General features: G+C 37.2%; 1 protein-coding gene across 1 annotated transcript; it reads right to left on the reverse strand.

Annotated features, from left to right (window-relative positions):
* Window positions 1-118: 118 nt before the first annotated feature.
* Window positions 119-11762, reverse strand: LOC5566670 (tetraspanin-6). The gene is made up of 4 exons (XM_001651025.2): window positions 11472-11762; window positions 11218-11406; window positions 10983-11153; window positions 119-555 (listed from the first exon to the last, which is right to left on the reverse strand). Exons 1-4 carry the CDS (start codon window positions 11610-11612, stop codon window positions 211-213), a joined length of 846 nt encoding a protein of 281 aa, XP_001651075.2. The 5' UTR covers window positions 11613-11762; the 3' UTR covers window positions 119-210.
* Window positions 11763-11847: the final 85 nt, after the last annotated feature.

Consider the following 11847-nt stretch of genomic DNA (forward strand, 5'->3'; position numbering starts at 1 on the left):
TGAAAATAAGGTTGAGTCAACCGTTTGTATTGTACGAGCTTAAAGGGCTTGGATGTGAAATATTCGATAGCATTTTAATACAGGATTACATTTCGGATAAGGATATGATACGTCACAGTTTTCAGTTATCTGACTTTTATATGATATGCAGTGTTGTATTCGTACATGACTAGCGAGTATTACAGAAAAATATTCCCGGTTTCCGTCGACTCAAAATCGTATCTTCTCTTGGGCGACCGGATCCAACGTATACGGAGGGTACCCTCCAGCATCAGACGAATTCTGAAGCATCTGCTGTTGGTGCCTTCTGAAGCCTTTCAGTTTGATCAAAAACACCACAGCACTTACGATGCAAATGACCTGGAAAATGATGATGATCGTCGTTCCCGAAGCCATCAGGTTGACCACGTAGCTGATGACCTGGCTCATTCGGTTGAAGCATCCCTGCTGGAATGGAGTGCTGCCTTCTTCCAGCGAAGCGAAACAGGACGAAGGGATTCGATCTTCGTTGAACTCGAACCAATCGGTGTAGCGGTGGAAACCGCAGCATTGCAACTGGGGGAAAATGTAAACTTAATTTGACGCAGAGCGAAAGATTTATATGGTGCGCTGGTGGATGAAGCGAGAGTGAGATGTATGATCGAGACTCATATAGCATAAGCATAGGGTAATTCGCTAACTTTACAACGGATAAAATACTCGTTGATTATTGAACATGCCATAAGGAATACACGATTTGTCCAACAATAGGCGATTTCCCCGATCTATGATCTATTTTTCAGGTTTTTGGACCAGCCAGAAATATTTACAGGACAGGTTGTCCAATTTAAGCCAAGTTCTTAGTTCGATGGTTGAATTTATCATAAAACCTTTTTGGGTACAGTCTTTCCGCTCAGTTTCAGTTGTTTTTGGCATTTAAAAAATAAAAAATTGTTTTGCTAAGCCCCTGTTGTATCAAAGTTTGAAATCTGAAAATTTCGTTATGTATAAATTGATCCTATTATTTATATGAAAACAAAATTAGAAAAATGAATACAATTCGAAAAAATGCATCTTCATTTATTTTCTTAGGCTCAAATTATAAAAATGGAATTGCATTTGATTTTCACTTAAAAAATTTGAATAATTCGCTCAAAAATTCAGTTATCTTTAGCAAGCCTATTTTTTCAACTAATTTTGTTGGACGTTATATGAGTATGTATGGATTTATTTAGAAAATTCTTTTAAGGGCAATCATCATCACCGCGCACCTGGAGCAGGGAACCCTCCCAAAACTTGGAAAATCTTAATGCAGTCACGGTGCTTCCCTGACCGTTATTATCAGAAAAAAATCTCCATCAAATCTGTGCGCACGACTGGTGCTATGCGGTTCTATAGCTAAGCTGCATGTCTGGACCAAATTTCAAAAAAATCGTAGGGCCCGTTTCGAAGTTACGGCCTTTTGATTGTATAAGTCTACTAATTCATAGGAAATCTGAGATATTTAAACGGATTTTCATCGGTTGTGATTATCAGACGATATAAACCATCAAAATTTGGTTCAAAGTCGATTTGTTTAGTAAGTTGTAACTTCTTGGTGGAGTTTTGGATGATAAAATAAACGAAGTTTGAAGTTACGCCCTTTTTGAGGTGTAACCATTGAAAACACTAATTTCAAATAGAATAATTTGGCATTCTAATACCGATAAGCATGTTCATATAATTTCAATGACATATTGCATTTACATATCACCAAAGTCTTTGACAATTAATTATTTTTCAAAGGCTCAAGCGCTGTAAGGCATTACGCAGCCATTTTTGTGACATTATTATAATTCAAAAAATATTGTTATAGCCCAACTAGCTACCCATTCGGCTGTTCCGGAAAACTTGGTACTGTCCTAGAACTTCAATCGCTGTCAATACTTTTGTGATCATTTGTAGCATACATTACCACATTTAGATTTTGCAACTTCAATCGCTGAGTGATGAGATATTGGTCAAACTATTGAACTCTAGACCACTGTCAATACTTTTGTGATCATTTGTAGCATACATTACCACATTTTGATTTTGCACAAATCTACGATTTTTCTTTTAGGTTTCCCGGTCTTTTCTATTACACAAGCACGTAAGAGCCTTGGATAAAAACAAAAGTGAAAAAATTATATAAATCAGTTAACTCGTGAAGTGAAAGCCTCAGTACTTGAAATACGCTTAATAGAAATAAGAAACATGCGTTATTATTTGGTTGAATTGATTTTAAAATCATAACACTTGCAGAGCTTTATGTTACATGTCTTCCTTAATTATCAAAACTCTCTTGAGTAGATTCTAAACCATAACCCCGAATTTCATTTCCCTGAATTGCATTAACCCGAGTGTCATCACACTGAACGCACTGCTACGCTGAATTCTATTGTTTAAAATATATTATTATTGCGCATTTCTTTCACCACTGGACTATCGCAGAAGTTTCTACAAGTGCGGAAACGCCAAGAAAAGTGCGCAATGGCATCAAATCGGGTAGGTGTCTTTGGGGGACTTATTCTTTGTAAATCAGAGAATAAGTGCTCTGAAGACACCAACGTGATTCGATGCAATCCCGCACTTTTATTCAAACTTCCGCACTTATGAGGCCGCACTTCGCAGTCCAGTGGTGAAAGAAATACACAATACCTTCAATGACATTGTCCCGTGATAATGAAATTCTTAGTAATGCCATTCTAGGAACTGGAAATTACTTGAACATGCTTATCGGTATTAGAATGCCTTTTAATTGATTACACCTCAAAAAGGGCGTAGCTACAAATTTCGTCTATTTTCTCATTCAAAACTTCATCAAGAGGTTATAAACAACTAAACAAATCAACATTGAACAAAATGAGATTGAATTGATGGTATTGAATGATGGTATATTTCTTCTGATAATCAGGGCCAATGAAAATCCGTTTAAAGATCTCAGATTTCCTATGAATTAGTAGACTTATGCAATCAAAAGGGCGTAACTTTAAAACGTATGACGTTTGACTTTGACGTTTCCATTTTAGCTCTAGGAATAAAATGAATGATTCCAGTTATTTAGAATAAATCAGCTCCATGTCACCAACCTATACAAAAACATCGTTCAAGCATCATTTGAAGGATGGCTATGTGATATCAAAAGTCATAGTGTATATGTTAGGTAAAGTGAGTGACAGAGGTTGGAGGGAGTCTCTAAAAAAATAACTTAATTTTCGAGTCTAGTACACGACTCTGACAACGACCTCATAGTGGAGGTTGAATTATGCGTAACTGCCAAAGGATAAAAACTGTAGTGGAATAAAATGATATAGTTCTCAATTTGGTTTTCATTTATTTATAGGTATTGCACTAAACAATTCGAAGGCTTATTATTATTTTCAATTTTAATTTTTATTCCATAGGTATTTTTTGGAGAAAAATCCCATATAATTTAGGAGGATATAAACAGAGTAGTGTTTGATCCTTTGCTCGCGTCACTTGCTCCTGCGGGGGAGGGTGATGTGAGCAGGATCAATCGTATTGCGCATCGCTCGCGTGGCATGATAAATTAGTGGCGCGGATCGCGAAGCAGGTTAGTAGTGTTTGATCTTTTGCTCGCGTCAAATTATTTATCATGGTCTAATCGCTTATCAAAGTGGATCCTGTGACCCAACGATCCTCCCCATTAACAAACTTTCCTCCCAGTAACCTTTGTGGAGATGCAGAGGAAAACACGGTCTCCAAATAGCAAAGGTTACACACTAACATTCCTTCCTCCAATCCCACCTGACTGCAAGGACGTGGCCGGCGCCGTTATTGACCCTGTTTAAATAGAGGCACTGAATTATGCACATTGAAGAAGATTATGGCCAATCCCAGCCGAACTTCTAGTTGATTCTTTGTGCATTTTCACTGATTTTGGTCAATCACGGAATAGCAACCATTGATATGTGTAGTCAGTCTAAGCTAAGCTAAGCTAAGCATATAATTTAGGAGGATATAAACAAACATAGCAAAACCAAGACGTTTTGATTGAGACAAATAGTTTTCAAGTTATTCACACATGTATGTTTACCCATTTTTATATGACGTAGAATAGTTCTTGAATAATCTCGATAAACGTCATCGTCACGTGATGCTTTGAATCTTAGAGAGAATATGAAGTATTTTTATCTCTCGTATATTGTTTTCGTTCCATTTATAAAAAAAAAAATCATATAAATTAAAGTTTATTTTTTTTTTATTTCAATGTACCGTAATCCGGGGTAACATTGATCAGTTTTTGGGATATTTCTTAAATGTTCCATTTGAGAATGCAAATATCGTAAGTTTCATATTTTTAAAACAAGTACCGCTCGTGGCTATATACTGTATTCTGGTTTTCAAAAGATTTAAGTATGTTTAAATAAATGTTTTAAGTGATTTTTCTATTAAGCTGATATGGGGTAACATTGATCACCCATGTAAACAACGTTCAGTGATATTGAAAATGTCATTGCTTATTTAAATCATGACCCCTGAAGCCGAATATGGAGACCAAACTCTTACAAGTCATTTACTTTTTGAGTTATTTCAAAAATAAAATCACTTTGAACCACGAAATATGCCTAAAAGTAGGCAATTTCCTAAGAAAATTCTGCATTCTTAATAGTTGTTCGTTAATGTTGCCTAATTGAATAAATTTATGAAAGATTTGACAACGGAATCGTTTTCGGTGATGTTGTTTCTAGTAACAATCGCATTTTCCTTGCTCATACCATTTGCAGATCTCGAGTGAGACGAGTGATAAAAATCATTTATTCAAAAAGTTGACAAATTTATGCATGAACAGAACGCAATTTTCGCAAAAACCTCAATTTTTATTAGCTAATCAATGTAAGAAAGAGAGGCAACATTCATGCTTCGAAAATATTTCATCAATAAATGATGATTTGAACTTTTTACGAGAAGGATCATACCGATCAATGTTACCCCGCTGATCAATCTTACCCCGGATTACGGTACATTAAAAAAAAACAAAATTATTTCTGAAGTTTTGGGTCACCCTATCTCACGAAAGAGCACCCTAATAACGGAATAAAGAAATACGGGTTCAAAATTTTTTAAAAGAGCATGACTGGAACAATTTTCTAAAAATATAAAAAAAAAATAATTTTTTTTCGAATATCGACCGCCTTGGGGACGGATCAGCACAATTGTGCTGGTTTTAATTTGACCCTTAAAAGTTCATGGAGTGATAGAATAGCCAAAATAAAGAATGTTTTGTTCTACGAGATGATGAGTTTATAAGGTAAATTTTGAAATAATCACTCAAATATGGTCCGTCCCGAAAGGGATAAGCTGAATATTATACGGTTCTGGTTCGAACTACGATTTGACATATTTTTTTGTTTAAGTTTCTACAGTTTCTAAAAGTTTCACTTTTAACTTTGAGCAAAGTCAAGCGCGTACGACGAATCTTATTATCACCAGTACAGGGCAGGGCTGCCTTTTCTTCCTTCTTCTTGACATTATGTCCTCACTGGGATAGAGCCTGCTTCTCAGCTTAGTGTTCAATGAGCTCTTCCACAGTTATTAACTGTGAGCTTTTTTTTTTGCCAAACTTGCCATTTTCGCATTCGTATATCGTGTGGCAGGTACGATGATACTCTGTGCCCAAGGAAGTCAAGGAAATTTCCATTACGAAAAGATCTTGGACCAACCGGGAATCGAACCCAGACACTTTCAGCATGGCTTTGCTTTTTTAGCCGTGGATTCTAACCGCTTGGCTAAGGAAGGTTCTTTTCCCCTGTGCTAAGAAAGGCCCTTGCCCTTGCAGAATTGTTTCCCTTAATCTAATATGCAACAGAAATGCAAAAAAAAGAAACATTTTAAAACACATTTTTTTATTAATGGTTTCAGATACACCCAATGCTAGTTTCATGTTTTGTCTGCAGAATACCTTCCATCCTTATAGTTCTCGAACTGTTCAATCCCAACACAACTGGCATAGGAAATTGAGTTACCATGAACAAAGTTAAGGTTTTATGAGGAGTTTTTATGAAAATTCCATCTTCCTGTTTCGAATACCCCTAGTACAATAGTATAATCCTTAGCAAACGTTTTCTGTAGTCTTGCAACTACAAGGGTTCAATCTTAACTTCCTTCAACCCATGATCTCCTTAGGGTTTTTTTTTTAATTTCTTTATGTTATTCAATTTAAGCTCTTTTTTCCTTCTACCTAGTTCTGGCGTTTCGTCCCAACTGGGACAGAGCTTGCTTCTCAGCTTAGTGGTCTTATGTTCACTTCCATAGTTATTATTCAAGAGTTTCCTTCAGATACGAAGAAACTCTATGCCCAGGGAAGTCGAGAAAATTAAAAAAAGATGCTCAACCGGCTGGATTCAAACCCATGACCCTCAGCTTGGTCCAACTGAATAGCTGCGCATGTAGCGCTATGGCTATCTCCTCACCCCTTATCTTATTGTGGTTAATTTGAAGCTTCGCTTTATTGAAAGAGTTCCTAGTATAAAATTTCGTATCTGTTGTAGCTGAGAATTCCACCACGGCACGAGGACTGTTTGGTAGTACAACTACAGTAATGACCCGACTTTGTCAGCCCCCGATTTTGTCTACCCCCGATATTGTCTACCCCCGATTTTAGCATCCTTTTGTGCCCGATTTTGTCAGCAAGAAATTGATCAATGTTACCTAGAAGTACAGTACAAAGAAAATGGAAGTGAAAAACAATGTTTATAAAGTCGACTCTTCACTTCTCGATATCTCTCCCTATGTCGATGATTTCTTCGGTCCCTTCATTTTGCATACATTTTCACTCTCCATATTTCGATATCCTCCTTATCTTGATCTTAATCTCCCTTTCTCGATGTGATTTTCATTCCCGATTTTCTCTCCGTATGTCGATATGCCCATTATAAAAGGTTACTAGACTAGATTTTAGGGGCTCAAAACAATTTGCGAAGACGAAATGACGTCTGTTTGTTTCCAATTTTCCTGGTAACCGAGTGATGTTCAATCTAGTATTCATTAAAAAATGTTCTATGTCTCGATCTCTCCCTATCTCAATGGTCCTTTCGATATCGAGATGTGGAGAGGCGACTGTATTAACAAAATCATAAAACTAAGCCTTTAAGTTAAAATAAAACTTGAAACCAGTCGAATTTTTTTCCGATTTTAGCTCTTTCCCGCATGCAGCATGGGGCTGACAAAATCGGGACATTACTATATTACGGAAACCGTTGCTATAGATCTTTTTTACTGTCTGAGAAATCGAGTCTAATTACAGAGCTTTTTCATCTTCAAGCTACGTCCCCACTGGGACAAAGTCTGCTTATCAGCTTAGTGGTCTTTGGGTACTTCCCCACCTATATTCCACACGTATTAACTGACAGCTGTCTTAGCCACCGCTGCAATTTCTGTATTCGTATAGGGGGAGATCCTCCAATACCGGACACCTAAGCCATTAAATTGTAAACTTCAAAATTATTGGGTGTATGCAATCGTGTTACTCATTTCCAGGAAGCAAATATTTTTAAGAATTTCGGCATTGTTTTTGATGATGTATTTTAGTACCAAATTTAATAATATTGGAAAGTGGTATCCAATACCGAACGCAATCTTAAAATGTCTTCAGGATAATTGATATGTTACCAATTCAAAGCATTTTAAACATGATATGAACCATTTATTAAAACTGATAGATCTCTCCCTATCATGTAGCAGGCACGATGGTACTCTTTGCTCAGGAAAGTCAATGAAATTTCCTTTACGAAAAGATCCTAAACCGACCAGAAATCGAATTCAGTCACCTTCAGCTTCAAATTGAAGTCTAAATTCCAGGGAGTTCTTGAAAATCCTAGAATCAGTGGTGTTTCGATATTTTGGTTTCTAATTTTTTTCATCATTTCGATTTGAGCTTAAATGCAAAATTGCGAGATATATACATCGCTTATAAACTAATGAGGGAAACTTTGATAACGGAATATCTTTCTACTTTCAAGAGCTGTATGAAATCACTTTCATCTTCTAGGATGGTAAAGGTTTTCTTATTTTGTTGATTTGTGTAAGGGATGGTACACAAATTATGTCACGCTAAATTTCAACTTTTTCGACCCCCTCCCCCACCGTTGTCACACTTTTTGTATGAGTCCTCCGAAAATTTTGTAAGGCTTGACACGCTTGGCTCGACCCCCTCCCCCCCTTGGAGCGTAACGTAAAATGTGTATGACCCCTTATGTGGCCTTCCACAATAATATTCTCATATCATGGCTCAGAAAAAAAACATTTGTAGAACTCATAATACGTCAAATATTGGTTTTTTTCTTTACTTTTCGAGGAAATGTAGATCTGCTTCCTGGGCCATTGTGGTACATTATGCCCATTTTATTAGTGTTTGATCCTTTGATCACTTCGCTTGCTTCTACGGGGGCGAGCGATGAACACTAGTTCGGCGTGTAGTTTGTTTATCGAGCAATATCGCGAACTCGGTAAGGCGTGCATTTATCATGGATCGTATCACTGATTAAAGATGACTCCCTGTGGAGGTGCAGAATGTTCTTCAGTCTTTAGTAACAATGGTTGTCTAACTAACATTCCTTCCCTTCCCCGATGACCGTAAGGATGAGGCTGATGGCATTATTGACTTTTGAATTTTGAGCTATCGATTTGTGCATTTTGAGAATAGTTAATTTAATCCCATATATTCAATAAATCTCTGTGCAACTTCGTGATTGTAGCAGTAGCAACTACGAATTTTACGGTCATCTAAGCTCATGCTCATTCTATTAGAGAATTTAATCCATTCAAAAGTATAGGTAAAAATGACTCTATGACACTACCCCGAACGCCACTACCCCGAATGCCACTACCCCGAACGCCATTACCCCGAAAGCCATTACCCCGAATGGGTCACTACCCCGAACGCCACTACCCCGAATGGGTCACTACCCCGAACGCCATTACCCCGAATGCATAACAATTTGAGACTTATTCAAGTTAGAGAGTGGGAAGATAATTGTTCGATTCCTTATGATTATTTAACGAGTTTGGCTGAAAAATGTGTTTTTCAAGTATTAGAAGATAAAAAAGCAGCTAGTTTTTCAGCAAATATTTTTTACATACTAAGTTTTTTCTTTAATTTTTTCTTCAATTTTGGTGAGATTCACACGACCACATTGCATTGCTCTGAAGAACAGCCTATTTCGAAAAGAAGGGTGAATTTGTTATGAAAAGGATAGCTATAATATGCACAAAATTAGGATGCAGTAAAGTCTCTTATTGGACGTCGGTACCCACTTCCTTTTACTCATTTTTGTAGGTGTTATTATTATTATTATTATTTATTCAAATACGTAACTCAAGATTCACATCTTATAATGTTACATTCTAGGTAAATGGTGGATTTGACATTGAGTTTACTGAATAATTTTGATTTAGATTTACAAATAATGAAATTACTGGTATCTTATTCGAAGTGCTCAAAAATTCTCCTTCTAAAGTTTACTAATCCACTAGGTTGAATCATGGTTACATCATTGGGTATGGAATTCCAGAAAGCGACACCTCTCACGAAAAATTAAGATCTTCTTAAAGATTTTGTTTCGTAAACGATGGTAATGGAAGATCATCCTAAAATAGTCGCTGCAAGTGTTGTTCTATGGAACCCGCTTAAAGACTACCTGATAGATAACCGTTCTGCTATAGCAAGGAAACGTTAATACACTTGAACAATTTAGAAAAACGACGACCTCTGATTGGTTTTACAGTAAAAACTTTCGTTGGTTTATGGGATCATTAATTTGAATTTTGATGAGATAACCACAAAAAAATTAGTTGATTCAAGACAATGAAGAAATGATGATAGCAGAAAAGTGATGAGCAAATCCATCCTGACTGCTTTAATACAAGAAGATAGAAGAAAGGGAAAATTTCTGATTAGAATTATAGCAGGATTCACTTTAGTAAATGCCTTCAGGATATATTCCTTTGAAAAAATGTCTTCTATACGGAAATATTAGTGACTAGCTTATCCAACGAAAACTTGAAAGAACAGCATGTTTAAGAAAAAAGGGCAAATTTCTGGTGAAATGTTTGCAGCTATGACGTGAATGATCACTTTAACAACGTGATGCTTATGGCACAACCTATAAAAGGAAAACAATATTGAAATATGAACACCACCAAGAAAAATACCGGTGATCATGCAGCTGTTCAGCAAGACCATATTCAGGGTTATGGATTCGAGTTCCTCCGGTGGCGGATCTTATGCATTAAACATTTCCTTGACGTCCCTGGGCATAGAGGCACATGCACAATAATGGTAAATTGACAAGGAAAGCTTTCAGTCGATAAAAGGCTTATTTTATTAAAAGCCCATTCCCAAATTTCGTAACGCTGAAGGGGGCGAAAAATGCTGTGGGTGATTGTCCTCAAAATGTTACAGCCCATACACAATCTGTCGAATTTCCATACAAAAAATGGTACGAGCGGTTGGGTAAGTGACAAAAATGGCAATTTTTGGCGTTGTGAAATGTATGAATGAAACCTTGAACTGCGAAAGTGTCCACTGAGCTGATAAACAGGCATTGTCTCAGAAAGAATGAGAAAACGATAGTTGCCAACAAGATATTTTGAAAGAATAGCTGACATATAAAAGAAGGGAAAATATATGATGAACATTTTACCGACGAATTTTACGTGCCATTAATTACCAGTTTTCATTATAGACGCTATTCTGCCCACAAAACAAGATACTGCACTGTATCTAATACTATTCGGGGTAATGGCTGATTCGGGGTAGTGGCGTTCGGGGTAATGACCCATTCGGGGTAATGGTTTTCGGGATAGTGACTCATTCGGGGTAGTGGCGTTCGGGGTAATGGCGTTCGGGGTAATTGGATGGAGCCGTAAAAATGGGAAAAATCCGGCCCTGGCGTATGATGCCAATAGATGACGGCAATGATTTAGTGATAGGTGTAGATGGAACCATAATTAAACATTACCGTTCGTTGCATGTCGTTAATCGAATGGCGTACGTCTGGATCGTATCGATACTGCGCAAAAGCATTGTTCATTCTTATTGTCAGCATGTCATCAACATGATGGGTCATGACGTACGCAGATATGGCGACTATAATCTCCAGAACCACCACGATCGAAAATAGTACAATATACTGCAATGTTACCAGATTGAGATTAGAACTATGTTAAATTGAGACAACTAATTGCCTGACTTACGATCATGATAATGGTCATATTTTCTATCACAATTCCAACCGAACCAAACAAAACAATCAGCAGCATAATGATTCCGACAGCTAAAATGAAATCTGTTAACGAATGGAAGTTGTCGTCTAGGAAAATGTGAAAATCCGCGAAAATGTTGCCAGCGCCTGCACCCAACACAATTTGTATGACCTCCAGGATCTAGAATTGAAAAAAAAGTAGTAAGACGAAGAGAGAAGATTCACACTCTGAAATATTCAACTCACCAAGCACATGCCTGTCAAAACGAGGACCGAGTACTTGACAATGGATAAAGCTTTACGGGATATCACGGCCGGTTGCTGCTGGAGACGATCCACGTGCTGCGGCTGCATCTGAGGCCTTTCCACGTGTCCATTCGTCGTCATTTTGTTGCATTTCCAGTTGGACTTATTTCAAGCAAAGTTTCTGTTAACGCGGGAACTTGTTCTTGTGGGTGGAATTGATGGCAACGTACGATGTCCAACTGACGCCAGTAATACACTGGCAGATATTGCCGAAATTGAATAAACGGTTCCTATGGCGTTTCCGCCAGATATGATAACGCTTCCGAAATTGAACATTTGCAGTATTTTTGATCGAATTTTAATTTTATCTAAATCG

This window comes from Aedes aegypti, chromosome 2 (assembly GCF_002204515.2).
Source record: "Aedes aegypti strain LVP_AGWG chromosome 2, AaegL5.0 Primary Assembly, whole genome shotgun sequence".
Taxonomy (NCBI): domain Eukaryota; kingdom Metazoa; phylum Arthropoda; class Insecta; order Diptera; family Culicidae; genus Aedes; species Aedes aegypti.

Coding starts and splice junctions, on each gene's coding strand:
- LOC5566670 (XM_001651025.2), bottom strand. CDS start 11,612: ATGACGACGAATGGACACGTGGAAAGGCCTCAGATGCAGCCGCAGCAC. Junction 11,407..11,471: donor TTTTGACAGGCATGTGCTTG/GTGAGTTGAATA, acceptor TTTCAATTCTAG/ATCCTGGAGGTCATACAAAT. Junction 556..10,982: donor TTAACGACATGCAACGAACG/GTAATGTTTAAT, acceptor ATTTTCCCCCAG/TTGCAATGCTGCGGTTTCCA.